Source organism: Aedes aegypti, chromosome 3 (assembly GCF_002204515.2).
Source record: "Aedes aegypti strain LVP_AGWG chromosome 3, AaegL5.0 Primary Assembly, whole genome shotgun sequence".
Taxonomy (NCBI): domain Eukaryota; kingdom Metazoa; phylum Arthropoda; class Insecta; order Diptera; family Culicidae; genus Aedes; species Aedes aegypti.
This window is the reverse complement of record NC_035109.1, coordinates 351,307,483-351,325,207: the sequence shown is the minus strand read 5'-3', so window position 1 is coordinate 351,325,207 and position 17,725 is coordinate 351,307,483. Positions and strand designations below refer to the sequence as shown.

Sequence of the window (17,725 nt, the reverse complement as noted above, 5' to 3'; positions counted from 1 at the left end):
GTCAGCATATGCCACAACGAGTTCTAAAGGATGATTGCAGATGGTTGTGAGTTTTTCAAGGAAAGGGTGAAGGCATAGGACGAAAAGGTGCATGCTGATGGGATCACCCTGGCGAACTGATCGCAAGATTGGGATTTCGGGACTGAGATTTCCATTGACAAGTATTCGCGAATGGGACATGGACATTATTTTTCCAACAAGAGACACAAAATCCGTGTGGAAACGCATACTACGCATAACATTCAACAAGAAATTAACATTCACACGATCAAAGGCATGATCAAGATCAAACGAAATTAACCTTCCCGATCTTCTTTTGCAATTGATTTCTACGATTCGATCCTTGATGGCGCAAACGGCCTCAAATATATTTCGTTTAGAGTTCGAGCACTTTTGATTGGAGTTTAGGAGATTGTTGTCTGTCATGATCTTATCCATCCTCTGCTTTAGGATGCGTGATAGTAACTTATAATCAAAGTTTAACAGAGAAATGGGCCTATACCCTTTGATTGAATCATCACCACCTTTTTTCTTGCTGAGTACAATTATTCCATCAACGAATTTTTGCTGAATATTTCCACGAAGAGCCTCATTTATAACAAGATTGAGTTGACGGTGTATAATGTCAAAGGTCTTTAAGAAGAATTCTTTAGGAAGTCCGTCACATCCTGGAGATTTACGGGAAGCACTTGATTTGATAGCAAAGAAGATTTCCTGAGTCGTTATTTCATTCATGGCTCCAATATTGAATTCACAGTTAGGAGAGATAAATCTATTGCACGGAAATTCCGTATTTACAGATAGATTTTCATCAGTGTAGAGTGCTTCAAAGTACTGACAGACATGTCTCTCAATTTCAGTGGGGTTTTCTAAGCGGATGTTTGCGTGCGTCATTGATCTAATAGTGCTTTTGTTTTTCTTTTGAATGCGTTCTCCCAACTGAAATGAAGAAATTTTTTCTCCGGCGATGATTGTTTCATTTATCCTTTCGAACGATTTTGAAAATTTACTTTGTAGGTTGAGCATTTTGCCTTTGATGCTATTAACCTCTGTAAGACCTTGTGGATTAGCATACAAATTGTCATACGCTTCACGTAGCCGACGATACAAATATTCATTTCTTACATGAAATTCTCGAAACGCTAAATTTGTCTTCCACTTGAAGAAGCTGATGATTTTAGGTTTGACGAAATTCAGCCACCACGACATCCAACTGTCGAAATTTCGCCTCTCTCTCAACCACCGGTTCCACTTTATCTCAAATTCTTCGATGTTTTCTGGAGTTAACACATGGGTTCGCATCGACCAAAACCCTCGGCCTTGTAGTTTGCCCAGATTTGGGAGGCAACATCTCATTTTGTACGCCTTATGGTCAGAAAAAGGTGTAACGAAATATTCGGACGTACGAAGGGACGAGACAAGAGACGACGAAACATATATTCTATCAATGCGAGAAGCACAATTTGGGCGGACGAAACTATATGCGATTTGATTTTTATGAACACAATCCCACGTATCACATAGCTTTAGAGAATCAAGTAGTTGTTTCAGAGACTGACTGTGATTGCTAGACCCAGTTGCATCTTTGGCGGACACAACGCAATTGAAATCACCGCCAAGTATAAGATTTGGTGTAGATTGTTGTAGGTAAAACGGCAGAGATTGTCTGAAAAAATGTTCCCTAGACGACGTATTCTGAGTGCCCGATGGGGGGTACACATTACAAACAGTTACACAATTTCCAACATTCACACATATAATACGCCCATCTAGGCTTCTCTGGACATTGCAATATGGAATATGGGCTTTTAGGGCAATGGCAGTTCCTCTTTTCCTTTCGTCAACGTTTGTAATCACGGTATATCCTGGTATAGATAGGCGTGAATTTTCGACTTCTTGTAGCAGAACAATATCAAAATCCATTAAACGAAAAAACGAGCACATAGACTGAATTTTGGTTACACTGGACATGGCACAAATGTTCACACTTCCTATATTATAACTGATAGATGGATTATTCATCTTGGATCCATTTCAAGTATACAAAGTTAGCTTTGGGGGGCCGACATACACCGCGGCCTACTCGGGGTTAACATGTTAGTATTAGGATCATGTTGAATTTTAATGGGCTTAGGATCGAAACATAGGATCGATTTTTGGTTTTTTGGGGCGTCCCCTGCGTTTGACTTTTTGAAACGAACCGTTGTCTTGGGACGATTCGTAACTGTCACTGTCGGAAATCTCCATAGTGAGATTGGGAGTGTTGGAGGGATTGGAGGGAATTTTGAAAACGCTCACCGAACTCGTTGTGGCTTTATCATGGCCTGCGGTTGCAGCCTGGTGTGTGGATTGATCTCCTGCTGATGGTTGTTTTGCAGATTCTCCTGCCGTAATACCACCAGATGTAGATGCTTCTCCGATATTCTGCTGTGCGCTGTCGATCCATTGTTCTTCCATGCCAGTTGTTTTCATCTGCATGTCGTTCCCATCAGTGGTGGCGGTGGGGATCTCGGGTTGGTCAGACACAGAGGGAAGGCTACATGTGCTGACTGTGTTGTTCGTTGCTACGCTGGCTGGAGCTGGAGATGCCAATTCGTTCAGTGAAACGAAATGTGGCATTAGGGTTGCTGTACTTTTGTTCACCACACTTGCAAAGCTGGTTGAAGGATTGTTGTTCGATTGCGCAGCGCGCTTGAGGCGATCGTTAAGATCTGCTTTTTGACCCAACAGTTTCTTGTTTTCCACACACGTGGAACCCGGGTGGGATGGGTTAGTACAATGTTTACACGTGTGCACCTGGTTCCGGTAAGTAACCAGGGTCTGTTCCCCTTGAATGGTCACAAAAGATTTTATGTGCCGCCGCAACATCATTTTCACTACGCGCACACCTGTCGGTATCCCTTTCAGGGGATAGTTTTCACTCCAGATCTGGTCTTTAATCGTGATTACATCACCGTACTGCTTCAGGAACGCCACTATTTCTTCATTCCGAATGTTTTCGGACAGGTCATGAATTTTCACCTCGACGCCGCCGTCATCCATGACGAGACGTACCTTCACCTTAGTCTTGTTCACTTCGATCTCATGCTTTTCGTTATGCATCTGAACTACATCCTGAGCAGTTTGCAAATCACGACACTTGATATGCACACAGTTTTGTGCGTGGTTCATTTGTAGACGCACAACATGATCCACAGTCAGACCAAGTGTTTCGTAAACGAACTTGTGAATGTCTTCGAACGTTGGTCGTTTTGGAAAGTTCGTTAGATCGACTTTGAACGTGTTTTCACGCGGTCGCACAGAGGCCATGGTAGATTTTGTTTGCTTAACGTAGCAAAAAACGATACCGGTCGCCAGCAAAAAACTGACGCAAATACTATTTCACACACCGAAGTGCGTGCGCGAAAAGAAAAGGAAAAAAATCGAAACGGAGCTTGTTTTTCAGACGTCTGGTCGCAGCGAGAGCTTGAACCTAACTAGATCTTCACGCAGTTTTGCACTTCTTCCATCGTTGCTCTAATCAATCTTGTGAGCTTCCCGGGAAAGATGTTCTCGTCCATGATCTTCCATAGCTCTTCACGGTCAATACAGCCACATGCCGCTTCAGTTTGTATCGTTCCACGTTTAGTCGCGTACTATGCTGCAGAACTGCAGCCCGCGCTGCATTCTTCTCCTCTAAAACCTCCTGCCTTTCTTCGTAGAACCAATCGTTTCTTGAGCTCCGTCCACATATCCGACAATGCTTTTGGCAGCGAATTCAACTCAACCAGAAAATTAAACATAAAATTGTTCTTAATTATGAATGATGAAACCGTGGATGTACAAATACAACCTTTCAGTGAAAAAATATTAGGAGTAATGCAGCGATTCGCTGCGGAATCCTGATAAGAATTCATGGGAGCAGGCCGTTGGGACGAATACCGTTAGGCCGAATGTCGTTAAGCCGGATTTCATTAGTTCGGAAGTGTCGTTAGGCAGAAATAACATTTGACCATTTATTACATTCATCAGTATTTTTCATTCTTTCGAACAAAGTCTGTTCTTTCTGCTGTGAAATATACAGCGGATATTGTGAGCTTCTAGGTTATGCAAATTATCCTAACTAACAACTAATAACCCATTTGACCTTAAAATTCTTCAGGCAGCTTATACGTAATTCAAATTGTCCTGATCTAATAACTGGCAACCCATTCAATCTAAAAACTAATTCGCCTTACGGTCCATTAGAACTATCGGCCATTCAGCAGAATGGCCTTACGGCATTCCGCCTAACGACATTCGGCCAAACGGCAATCGGCCTAACGGGATAGAAACAGAATGTGTATAATCTGGAATCCCTGATGTAAATTCCTTGGAAATGCTTGACGGTTCTAGTATATGTACTGTACGATTTTGTATAGGAATTCTCTTTAAATGAACTCCAACTATATCACTGAGAAAATTCAAGATAAACATTGGGTATAATTCTTAAGAAAACCTCTACAGTGTCACATAGAAAAAATGTACACATTTTTTATCGGAATTGGTACATGCTGCAAAGAACTAATTCTTGACGAATAGAAAAGAAGTTTTTTTTTCAATAAGTTCTTCAAAAATTTCTGGAGAAAAGTTTATGATATGAACGACCGTAAAGCAATTCTTGCAGGAATATTTGTAGCATTAGTCCCAGACATATGTGGAAGATTTACTGGAGAATTTATCAAAGGAGTAGCAGCAGGAGTCTTTTGATAATCATTTTCTGCAATTCTTGAAGAAATTCTTGAATAACCTGAAAAGTTCTCTCAATAATAGGGTCTGTGTACCCAAAGTCGATAGTCACCAAGAGTTGCACCAGTGGTACACCAACCCTATATAAAACACACTCTCAATACTCGAAAAACCTTAGAGAAATCGTTGGTAGAGCTACAGCAAAAAATCCTGGAACGTTGAGTGCAATCTCTGGAAGAACTCCTAGAGTAGTCTCTTATTGCTTTGAGGTATCCCAAAGCAATTCCTTGAAAGTATTATTGATATTGTAGTGATTTTTGAACGAATCACCGAAGAAATTCCTAAAGAAATTATTGCAGGGATTCTGCGAACAATTTGTTAAAATTATTGAAAATCATTATTAGTAGTTACTTAAAACATTTTAATAAGAAAAACTAATCAACGAATAACTCATGGAATTCGACAAAGGATCCTTGGCAAAAATCATTGAGAAACTTTTGTTCGAATACATGAATAAACTCATGGAGGAATCCATTAAGAAACTTTGAAGTAAATGATAACCGAATATTATATTATACCATTTAATTTCACTTGAGTTTGTATCCTTTGACAGATACGCGTATTTTGGCCTCAACTGTAAGACCGAGTGCAGTACGTGACACGGAAGACGGCATTACAGTTGTGGTGGAAATACGCGTATGTGCCAAAGGATACAAACTCTAGTAGAATTAAATGGTATAATACTTAATTCGGCTTTGATTAACTTGTAGATATTCCACGAACCAAAAAAATCTTGTTGAAATTCATGAAGAATTTTATAGAACAATCGAATAAAACTTTCTGAAGAAATTCCTTCCGTATAGATTTTTTGAAAAAGTTTTATTAGAATTGAAAAAAAAAGTTAAAATATCCCGAAGGTTCAATCAAAAGTTCTTGCAATAATGTGTTGATTTTCTACTGGAGTTATTGAGGTATTTTTTTCTGGCTAGCAGTCTGAACAAGTAGCTCCTGAAACAATTATTCTCGCTCCAATGTTTCGACCCCAATTTGGATCTTCATCAGGAGTAAATTTTCGAAAATCCTTCTTAAAAGTTCCAGGACCCTGGAGTGCCTTTTGCCGAATCACCGCTGGGAAATTTGACTAAATCTCAAAATGAATTATTTAAGGATTCCCAAAGAAATGTTAGGAAAGCCCCTATAGGAACGTATTAATTCTTGAAAAAATCTATTAGTGGAACTGGAATCAACCTTTACCGATAGTCTATGTGTGGGATCTCCAACAAAATGTTCAACCCTGGATTAATTTAGGAAAAACCTTTGAAAAAATACGAGGACGAACGCTTGGAGGAAATTCTAATCGGTTTCTTGAAGGAATCCTTTGAAAAGTTTTAGGAAAATTTATTGGATTTTTCCCAAAAATAAAACTGCTGGAGGAATCCTCAAAAACATACCAGGAATTTCGAGATGAATTGTTCAAGGAATCTCTTGAGATGTACCTGAATGAACTCCTGGAACCCATTTGAACTAGTTTCAAAATTGTGACTGCTGTCAAAAGTTACAATTCATCGACGATAAAGTTTCGTTTTACTTATACTATGGACGTACCATATTTGACGCGGTTAAGGAAATTCTTAATTCAAGCATTTGTCAAATCGTCATAATCTGCCCGATTTTGTTGAAATGAGAAGCTAGGTTCGCTCAACTATTATAAAATAAGAGAAAAAATAGTAAACATATTTGAAACCTTTTTTTTTCATCATGTTGTAATGACTTTTTGTGGAACAAATTATTCCTTAATTGATGCATCAATTCTTCAATGTGACGCAATATGTTCCTTATTTAACGCACAAAAAAATTATTGCTGTACTTGGAAATATACAAGAGTTTTAGTATTCAATAGCTTAATAAACTTGAAAAACGCTTTAGAGTGAATACAAAAGTTACTTTTTTTTCGGAAAAGTTTGAATAACTTCATCCAGAAGTACCTATTGCCGTGCGTCCTATTAAAGCGTAGAAAAAAAAACCGGCGATTGAATTCAATCCATAATCAAGCATTCCCGATTACTTTTTTCAAATCGGCGTAAGTAACTTTCATATGGATTTGAGAAAGTTAATTAAGAAGCATCACAACCTTTATTTTAAAACTGTTTTAAAATGAATCCCCTTTTAAACATTTTTTACCGTGTACATCGCTTAAATTTTGCATGCAACCAGCTCGCGTTAAAACTCAAAGTAGATCCTATCACTTCCCACAATAATTGTATGACAAAATGATTAGCCGTTTAAATCAGTTACTTACGACGTTTTTGTACCAGTGTAAAATCGACTCAAGTAGTGTTTTGTTTTGATTCGTGGTTAAGTCACTTTGTCTTCCATACAACGGAGCGGTGAAAGTAGCGGTTAGGTTGCAAAAGTGGAGAATCTTACTTTCGTCGTTTTGTAAATCCGGAAATTAAACGTTCTAAAAGTGAAAAATCGAGTTCATTTAGAGCAGAACGTGTAGATTTTCGTCTGCAAAACACGTAGGATCGATAAAGTAAGTTTCTGGCTTGAGTCTGGTTGAATAAGTCTTCGAGCATTATTGTTTAGTTTAATGTATTTTCGTCGTGATCTCAAACAATGGACACGTTTAAAAACTACGTTGCGCTGGAACGGGAAGGGAAGTTGCAAACATTACGAAAAATTGGTTGAAAACTAGAGCGAAACCCGGTTTCAAAAAATAGCTATTTGAGATCTTTCATTAATTATAACACAAAATGAAACTTTTTCACCCTCCTTCTCTTTGGAGGACCGGTGTAAACACGAAGCTGTCATTTCTATATAAGAACTGTCAAAGAGATTCCCGATCAGCTGATTTGAAACGTCTTGTGAATAGGCCTATAGTGTTTATTTTTTGACAAGAGCCAAATCTGTGCTGTCAGTTTTGTTCACGTTCTGAACTCGCAGGCATTGCATACCTCACGGCAATAATTTCACAGTCAATATATTTGACTTAACGTTCAACGCTCCATCATCGTAATCATCGTCATCATCGAAACTTCAAAAGCAGTTTTTCTGTTCAAAACTAATAATTATTCGATGAAAATGTGTTCACTGTGTTTCGGTTGGAGAATAGAATACAGTGAACACAGTCTCCTGTAAATTTTCTTAATTTTGAACGAAAAACTGATTTTGAAAATTTTGAAATCAATGACGGATCCTGCCCCCTTAAGGTGCTACCGGGAATCTATGACAATAGGTAGAAACACGAAAAGTGAAATGGGTAAAAGGTCAGGAAAATCATTTCGACAATTTTGTCCTCCGACCTTTCCTTCCTAAACAACAAAAAATGTAGTATCCGAAAATTTATAGCTCATGTTACAAAAATTTGAATACAATCCGTGCCACATTACATTGAATATTTTAATTTCTTTTTCAATAAATTATGTACAGAAATTCAATAAGAAACAAACTGTGATCGAGAAGAAATGTGAAGAATATAGACTTCAACCCTAATTAAATTGATGTGAAATAAAGCTTAATTCAAATACAGGGAAAAAACATCATTCTTGAAAGGGTTTTCCAGAAACCCAACTTTGCGAATCTACTGGCACTGTTCAAAACAAATTTGTCCTAACGATATCATTGCCCGAATCAACTAGCCATCTCGACACCTGACAATCAATGCCACCCAAGAGTCGACCTCATCAAATGTACCGCTACCAATCTCCCACAGACTTATCAATTATTAACAATTATCGAAACACATGCTGCCACCGAGCTAATGATAAGCCACTTGTAAGAGACGATAACATGCGGCTACCGGCAGTCTATGTGACAAGCTGTCTCTCCACGTCTAGGGCTGTTAATAATGTCATTTTAGTTGTTTTTTCACTAAACTCACGAACTTTATTCTCCACCAGATGACTCGTCTTAAAGAAAGGAACTTACACCATAGTGTGCACCAGAACCCATGGCCTGTGGACGGAAACACGGGCGTACACATCCGGGTAGCCCAATCCGCAAGGAATACCCCAGGAAACGACACCCTGCAGCTCGCCTCCGTGCAACAGTGGGCCACCAGCATCTCCCAAACAGGCACCACGGCCCACCGGAGCCGACGAGCAGATCGTGTTATCGGTGATACGCTGATCGTACGGTGACTCGAAACGCACGCGGCACTCAGTGTTGGTAATGATGGTCACCGGAACGTACTGCAGCCAATCCGGGAAGGTTGGGCTATCCATCTGTGGAAGTTGGACATCGTTAGTTCTTTCAATCTTTTGGTCTTAATGGTCAAACTTACCGCACGACGTCCCCATCCGGACACCAGAGCACCATAAGCGATCGATACATATTCAGAGGACATCTGCACGGCCATGATGTCAGGGCTCAACATGAATGGAACACGCACTCGCATAACGGCAACATCGTTGGCCAAGGTGGTGACATCGAAGTTCGGGTGCACGATGATGCGGTCCACCGGATGGATCGATCCACCACGGGTCAGACTCTTGCTTCCTGCCATAACGGAGATACCTGCCGGTTCCTTACCCTGGGCGCATGATGCAGCAGTGATAATCCAACGGTTGTTCAAAACGGAGCCACCGCAGAAGTGAGCGTTATTCGAAGCGGTACGCAGCGAAACCTGGTAGGGGAACTGTCCTTCTTCGGCATCGATTCCTCCGGCAATACGGCCACTCTTCAGAACGGCTATCAGAAAAAAAAATCGATCAAACAGAATGCTACAGGTCAACAGTATTCAATACTAACGATTGGCGCTGGCCACGGCCAGACAGAGGCAAACGACTAGAGCACTGGATTTGAACATCTTGGCAGATCTTCTGGTGTGAATTTCGCTTGAACCGAAGCCTTTTATAAAATTGACTTATCGCGAATGATCTGCAGACGGTATATATATTGTCCCCCGCATTGTATTAGAGATTAGCAATGGTCCGAGAGTAAAAACGCAGCCTTCGCGTCTTATCTCGGTGCAGTGTGCCAAATCATTATCAGAGTCTCTAACTCCGATTGTCGAATTGGCGAGAGTTTTATTGAACCGGGCCACACAAGCCGGGTAGAAATTGCCTTATCGATCCAAAGGTTTCCTTTCGAAAGACGGACAGGTGCCGCAGCTCGGTGCGGTATATACTGGCAAGGGTGATACCATTTATTGCATTTCCGAAGCGATTATGAAATCTTTTATATAGCGGATTCGGTAATCAGCTCCCGCGTTTACATAATAGTGGCATTGATTAGGATTAATTTTCGGTGAGTGGGAAATCCACTGGAACTCATAAACAATATGATATACGGACATAGAGAGTGTTGCTAATAATTGGTGTTGTTGTTGTTTAGCTAAGGTGAAACTTTAACGCATCAGCCCAGTACTGGTTCAGAAGCCTTATCGAATTCGTTCATCGTGTGGACATTCAACCTAAAAGATCGGACTCTTCGGAATTTAATGGGGAGATGGCTCTATGTCTTAGCTGACATAATCTACCAAAATCCACCCTAAAATGCTGTCAAAGTTTTCTCCTAAAACTATGTTTTGTATTATTTAAGAAAGTGGTTTTTGTATTAAAGACTGGACTCGGAAAAAACGAGACACACAAAAATGCTTGGTCATCTGTTTTTAATCTTGTCTTCTCCGAAGCAACTTAGGAGTACTTTGTGTGTTTAGGACTTTTCTGCCTTCCCAGGCCAATTCATCGACATGCCGTTGTCCATTGAGGACTTTGTCTTTGTCTTCTAAATCAAGGCCTCGACAGACCATTGTCTGTTAATGAGTTTTTTTTTCTTCTACAGATTGTTGGTCTATAGTCCAACAAATGCAATGTTGTATGTTTAATGTTATCACACTAATATTTAGTGCTTTATTCGTCTCTATCTTGAAGAAATCTCGCGTTGAGTATCATACAGGCGTATCTGCAGTGATCGATTTCTCTTCGTCGATTTTCTCTTTGGCTTAGTATACGACACTAAAACGATTTTCGGAACATTTTACGATGCTGCCTGACGGAGGACAATTACTATTTGCTTCTAAAATATAAATAGCAGTCAAAAACTTTGACCCGGCCGAGTAATTTGCAGAAGAGAAAATCGACGAAGAAAAATCGATCACTGCAGTTACGCCCTTATGATACTAAACGCGAGAAATGGGTACATCATCGATAGCTTAAAGTCTGTTCTGTCGTGACCAAGTAAATCGTTGTGGTGTTTATTTCACCAGTTTGAGGAACCTTTTGGTTATATAAACTGGTCCTGTTTGAGGCTTTTTTGAACGGGTTGTTTCAGCCTTTTTTAAGGTCTGTAGAGGAATTGAACGTAAAACCAAAATTTAAAGTAATAATTCCAAATTAATCAAGAATACTAAAGGCTTCTCCTCGACACGCAAAAGTCTTATTTTACCTCAGTTGTCCCCATTCAGAAATCACAATACAAAGAAGTCTGACCGTGGCAATCATGCATCATCGGGTTGTATTCATGACGTAGCCCATACATCGATCATGCACTCAGATGAATGGATTATCGAAATACATACAATCCCATTATGACAGTTCACCACAAGAAATCGAACTGAAATTCATTATTTTTCTTATGATACCAACATTTGAAAACAAAAAAAAAGTTTTCGCAGCAACCTGGAATCGAACTAATAGCCATGAAATCGATACACCTTGAAGTTGAATGAAACCAAAATGGTACATAAAACGTTCGTATAGCAATAGTCGTTCCATCATTTATAAGACAAAATGTATAAATGTATAAATGTCAAAAGATACAAACTATAGTGAAATTAAATGGTAGTACTAAATTCGGGTTTTCATCTACGTATAAACTTCGATTGTCCAGTTCGCTATGTATACCACCAATCCTCAATCAGCCTTTAGCGAAATTCCAAAACCAAAAGCAATCAATATCAAGGGCAAGAAAACATAACGGCACATTTCATGAAGACTAGAGTGGCGCGGAAAGGAATTTTGCATTGTTTATAAACAATATTTGTAATAACAATCAATAATTAAGGTGATTCGAACGAAGATCCAAACAATACTTTATTTTGCGTATCATTTCGTGAATCATTACAAGAGAACAAGTTAATCAGTGACGTTACTTTTGCATCACTTTACCAACACACTTTCAACGCCTTTTATTTGTGCCATCTTTCTGAAGCTCATTGAATTTGCGCGACTAGGATTGACAGTTAAATACACAGGACTGAAACGGCTGTCATCCACGAACAACTGGAGTGAAGCCAAAAATTTTGTACTGGAGAAGGTTCTGATTTGACAGCTCGTCCAAAAATAGTGGTTATCACGCTCAATTGTATAAGTCCTCAAGTGTAGAATTGTTAGTGAAACTTAGAGTTAAACAATATGCACTCTGTCTCGAAAAACACCTAGAATCTGGGTGTAAATATTTCTAATTTGGTAATATTTCCATATGCATTTTGATTAGTATGGAATGTGTGTGCAAGTTTCATTGAGGAAAACAAAAACAAACTGTGTATGACGAGCGTATCGGAATGTTCGTGAGTTCAAATGTCACTAAGCTCTATACCGTTTAAGGCACAAGACACACTAGTTTTGGAATGCGACATTCATATTTTACTTATCATTCTGTTAATAAGTGCGTAGTAGTTTTTCTTATCTTCTGTAACTGCTAGACAATTTGACCACATTTCGTTAGGCACAATAATAAACGATTATCAATAGTATATTTTTTTCATACGACATTTGTTGCTTCCGCACGCGGTTTGATGAAGGCAAAGCCTAATTTTTTTTTACTCAGCACTAGCGCCACACAGATGGTGTCGGCTTCAAGAACTAGCGCTTTCTTCAGGGGGTTGGTTAAAATCAGTATCCTTTACGGAACTAACCATTTCGCTGGCGACCTTCAGAGCACAGAGCACAAGAATCAGATTGAACAAATGTAGGAACACAAAATTCCATGATCTAGGCACAGAGGGAATAATTGAAAAACGTTTAACCCCTCGTCCCCAGCACACCAGGAAGACGGAACTATTCTTGTTTTTGCCCTTTAAGGGCTCAAGAATCCGTCATTCAATCATCGGCAATCATCAAAAATTGAAAACCAGTGTTTCCGTCCACATGTCAATCAATCCTTTTGAAAATCTATCATCGTATTTCAGATAGCAAGTGCAATGCGATGATACATTTTCGTGAACATTGCTTCGATTTGGAGCAAAACAACTGGTTTTAAAAATTTGTAAAACGATGATGGTTATTTTCCTCTTAATTCACTGCGGGAAGGGTAGTGACAGTTTTCACAACTTGTTCTATGCGTAGTCAATTTCTGATATAAGCGACCTCTTAACTCGCTGTTAATCTGTTTACAAGCGGTCCTCAAAACTCGCTATTTATTCTTCAAAGGTGGCGGTTCTCAAAACGCGTTCCTACCATATTTGTCGATTTTAGCGTTTCTCTCACGATATTAATCCATTTACAAGCGGTCCTCACAACTCGCTATTTATTCTTCGAAGGTGGCGGTCCTCAAAACGCGCACTTACCCTATTTGTCAATTTAAGCGTTTCTCTCACGCTATTAATCCATTTACACGCGGTCCTCAAAACTCGCAATTTATTCTTCGAACTCTCGCCAAATCACTGCGCTCCACGCCTTCTTGTACCAACCGGATTCTTACAATTCTGGCATTCTTGCAACATGTCCTGCCCATCGTATCCTTCCAGCTTTGGTCACCTTCTGGATTTTGGGTTCGCAGTAGAGTTAGGCTAACTCGTGGTTCATCCTTCACCGCCACACACCACCATCGTCCTAAGCACCCGACGTTCGAAGACTCCAAATGCTTGCAGGTCCTCTTCGAACATCGTTCACGTTTCATGGCCGTAGAAGATTACCGGCCTTATGGGCGTTTTGTACATGGTACATTTGGTGCGGGTGTAAATCTTTTTTGACCGCAGCTTCTTGTGGTGGCCATAGTAGGCCCGACTTCCACTGATGATGCGCCTCCGTATTTCACGGCTAACGTTATTGTCAGACGTCAGCAAAGATCCAAGGTAGACGAACTCGCCGACCACCTCAAACGTATCCCCGTCGCGCTCGGCCCCACCAGCTAGCATGTACTTTGTCTTGGACGCCTTCACAACCAGTCCAACTTTTGCTGCCTCGCGTTTAAAGCGGGTGTACAGGAGTGCCACTTTTCCAAATGTTCGGCCGAATATGTCCATATCACCCGCGAAGCAAACAAATTGACTGTATCTCGTAAAAATCGTACCCCGGCTGTTTAGCCCGGCTCGCCGCATAACACCTCCTAGCACAATATTGAACAACAGGCACGAAAGTCCATCATCCTTGTATTCCCCGGCGGGATCCAAACAAACTGGAATGTTTGCCTGAAACCTTCATGCAATTTTGTACACCTTCCATCGTTGCTCTTATCAGTATCGTGAGCTTTCCGGGGAAACTGTTCTCGTCTAAGATTTTTCATAGCGCTACGCGGTCGATACTATCGTATTCCGCCTTGAAAGCGATGAAAAGGTGATGCGTTGGGACATGGTACGCACGGCATTTTTGACGGACTCGCCTTACAGTAAAGATCTGGTCCATTGTCAATCGGCCGTCAACGATGCCGGCTTGATAACTTCCCACGAACTCGCTTACTATAGGTGACAGACTATGAAAGATGATCTGGGATAATAATTTGAAGACCACATGGTTATCGCTCGAAAGCTCTCACAATCTAACTTGTCGCCTTTCTGGTAGATGGGGCATATGACCCCTGACTTCCACTCCTCCGGCTGCTGTTCTGTTTTCCAGAGTTTGCCAATAAGCCGGTGCAGACAAAAATGGCCATCCTCAGTAGGGGCTGGTTGGTTTCCATCGTCCACAGTACTGACGAAGGCATTTCCTCCATTGTCTAAACCTCCATTGCCAGCGATCTTAGCATCATTCAGGTGTTCGTCCATGTGCTGCTTCCACCATTCGTTAGTCCGTCAAAATACTCCCGTCCTTAGCCTTGTACATCTTGGCTCGTGGCAGGAAGCCGTTGCGGGATGCGTAGAGCTTCTGATAGAACTTACGTGTTTTTCGAGACCGACACAGCTGTTCAATCTCTTGGCACTCCATCTCTCAAGGCAATTTTATTTTGTCCCGAAAGAAACGGGTCTGCTGTTGCCGTTTCCGTCTATATTCACGTTCTGCCGGGTCCCTTGCCGCAGCATGAGCGCCCGCGCTGCATTGTTCTCCTCCAGAATCTTTCAACATTCCTCGTCGAAACAATCGCCCCGTAGACTCTGTCCTACGTACTCGACGTTGCTCTCAGCTGCTTCGTTGATGGCTAACTGCTTTCTCTGTACTCCAGCAGTCTTCAAGAGGTGCTTCATCCAGCTCACCCTCTTCCGGAAATGCAGCTTCGAGATGCTGCGCGTATGTAGCAGCGACATCCGGTTGCTTAAGCCGCTCTAGGTCATAGCGTACGGTACCGTACGCTGATAACTTCCAGATAGTGATCAGAGTCGATGTTATCACCACGATATGTTCTGACGTCGATAATGTCGGAGAAGCGCCGTCCATCAATCGGTACGTGGCCCATTTGTGAATCCGTCTTCTGTGGTGATCTCTAGGTTTAGCGGTATGGAAAGCTGGAAGTAGGTGCTACGTATTCTAGAAGGCGGCGAAATCTATCAATGGTTGGCCGTTCTCGATCGCCAGGCGGTGAGCGCTGCACTTTCCAATCTTCGGTTTGAACTCCTCCTCCTGACCAACCTTAACGTTTAGATCTCCTATGATGATTTTGACGTCGTGGCTTGGGCAACTGTCGCAATTGCGTTCGAGCTACGTGCAAAAAGTGTCTTTATAATCATCAGTGCTTCTGGAGTGAGGACTGTGCTCGTTTATTATGCTGTAGTTAAAGAATCAGCTTTCGATCCTCAACTTGCACATTCTCTCATTGATCAGCCACCACCCAATCACGGTCCTCTGCATATCACCCATCACTATAAAATCTGTTTAAAGATCATGTGTGTTGCCAAGCTACCAATCACTAGTCCCTTTTCGCCGCTGTGGTCTTCACCGATTGTTACGGTTCGTATTTTCTCGTTGAATAATCAAGTTGATTGATTTTTTACGACTGGCTTGTAGGGCCTGACACCGATCCCTTAGATTTCCGGAGGACCATTCTCCCTAAAAGTTCGGAGGGCCATAGTGCACAGTTTAGCTTAAAGTCTTTCGCTGGTACTCGGGCGATGATCAGCCACTCCTAACATGGAGTTCAGACGCTCCAGGCTTGTAGAAGCAAACCTGCTTTCCCCAAATATAGGACCAAAGTTACCACCGTAACCATGCAACGAGGAAGCAGGGATAGGAGTTGCTGAGCAGGAGGCATACAAAGCGGTCTGTTCTATTTTTGTAGGTACCAATGGTACGCTACGCCCAGCTTTTATCGATCTGGCTTCATATAAAGATGACAATTCGTTACTGCGCGGGTGTAACTCTGGATGTGGAGAACACGTTGAACGATATCCCATGTACTGATTCGCCTCAGAACTCCTATGCTGTTTTGTAAGCTTCCAATGAGGCATTTTGTGTCATAGCTGGAATGACGCCCTTCGGGCTCATCATCAAAGAGACAACGCATATAGGTTGGTGGTAAGAATTGAATAACTCCACTTAAGGAAAATAAACCCATCGCTTCTTGAATTGACGAGTTCGCCTTTGAGATATGTGGTAGATAACATACCAGATTTTCAGGAGTGCAGGCCCAGTACATCAGTTTCTATTGGTTTCCATGGACATTGATTCCAAGAAAATTCATCTTAAGAGATCCGTGAAATACTTGTAAAGCTCGGCTCTGAAAAGGTTGGGAATCACAATCTAACTCAAGAATTACCTTTGACTTTGATGATATAAAAATTCATAATATAAAATATTGGTGAGAGTAAAGTACACAAAGGCCGATTTTCACACCAAATACTCAAATTTGAAGTCATGTATCTCTGCTTCTAGGAATCTTATTGACCAAAAATTTGAACTATATTTTGTAGATAGCTTCAAGTTAGATGTTTTGAAAAATCATCGAAATCTGTACAAGAATTGTAAAGTTATTAAAAACCGCCTCTTTTGACAAAACAGAGAAAATTTTAATTCCTAGATATTTTTTACAAAAGAATCAAATATTACAAATAATCAAAATATAATATTCCACAAATATTATAATAACTTCAAAACTTTTGAATAGGATTCAAAAAAAGTCTTACACATAAAAGATCAAGTTATTTATGAATCGCAGTCCAAATTTTAGGACAAACGGCTAGCTACAAGCTGGTCTCAAATTTGACAATTTTGAATGAAAATCGGCCTTTGTGTACTTTATTCTTGCCAGTACCGTATATCAATTTAGAAGACATTTTTGGAAAATTGGAATTTCTCAGTTTATATTTTACAGTACACAACGTGCATATAGATGCGTAGCTTACAGCACTCAAGCCCATTGTTTTCGATTGGCATCAGCTATGGAAACTATAATTTGTGTTATCGCCAAGGCTTAGTAGAACTACCCAGGTTAAACGAAGGACGCATCAAGATTAAAAATCCTACGTACAAAAACATTATCTATTTGGAATTGGGTTTCCGTATGCCAGTACAGTTTCGAGATTTTAGGTTCTTAACATTAACCGGTGTGATATGAAGTTTTTATAGCACGAGTCGAATATTTGTCGAGTTAGACAAATACCATGAATTAGCTTATTTCGAGGAGCATCGATCTCATTTTTACTCTGAATCCCTCACCTGATTTGAATTCGGATTGTCCAACAGATATAGAAATATATGCTTGTTGACCAAATCACCAAAGAAGGCTGTTATTTATTCTTTTGATGAAAACTAGTTTGATTTGCAACGGAAACGCAAAATAGTATTATACCTTTATATTCCACCCTCATTGCGTCTTTTTAACAGATAAACGTATTTTGACTAGCACTTGTAGTTTCCTTCTTAAAACATCACTAGTATGGAGAGCTTCTTTCTATATTTTTCAACGGGCTTAGAAAGAAAAGTCA

At 40.5% G+C, this 17,725-nt stretch overlaps 1 protein-coding gene across 1 annotated transcript; it reads right to left on the bottom strand.

Annotated features, from left to right (window-relative positions):
• Nucleotides 1-8,569: 8,569 nt before the first annotated feature.
• On the bottom strand, nt 8,570-9,618 carry LOC5580221 (chymotrypsin-2). The gene is made up of 3 exons (XM_001662030.2): nt 9,460-9,618; nt 8,993-9,399; nt 8,570-8,933 (listed from the first exon to the last, which is right to left on the bottom strand). Exons 1-3 carry the CDS (start codon nt 9,515-9,517, stop codon nt 8,634-8,636), a joined length of 765 nt encoding a protein of 254 aa, XP_001662080.2. The 5' UTR covers nt 9,518-9,618; the 3' UTR covers nt 8,570-8,633.
• Between the last annotated feature and the right edge of the window lie 8,107 nt (nt 9,619-17,725).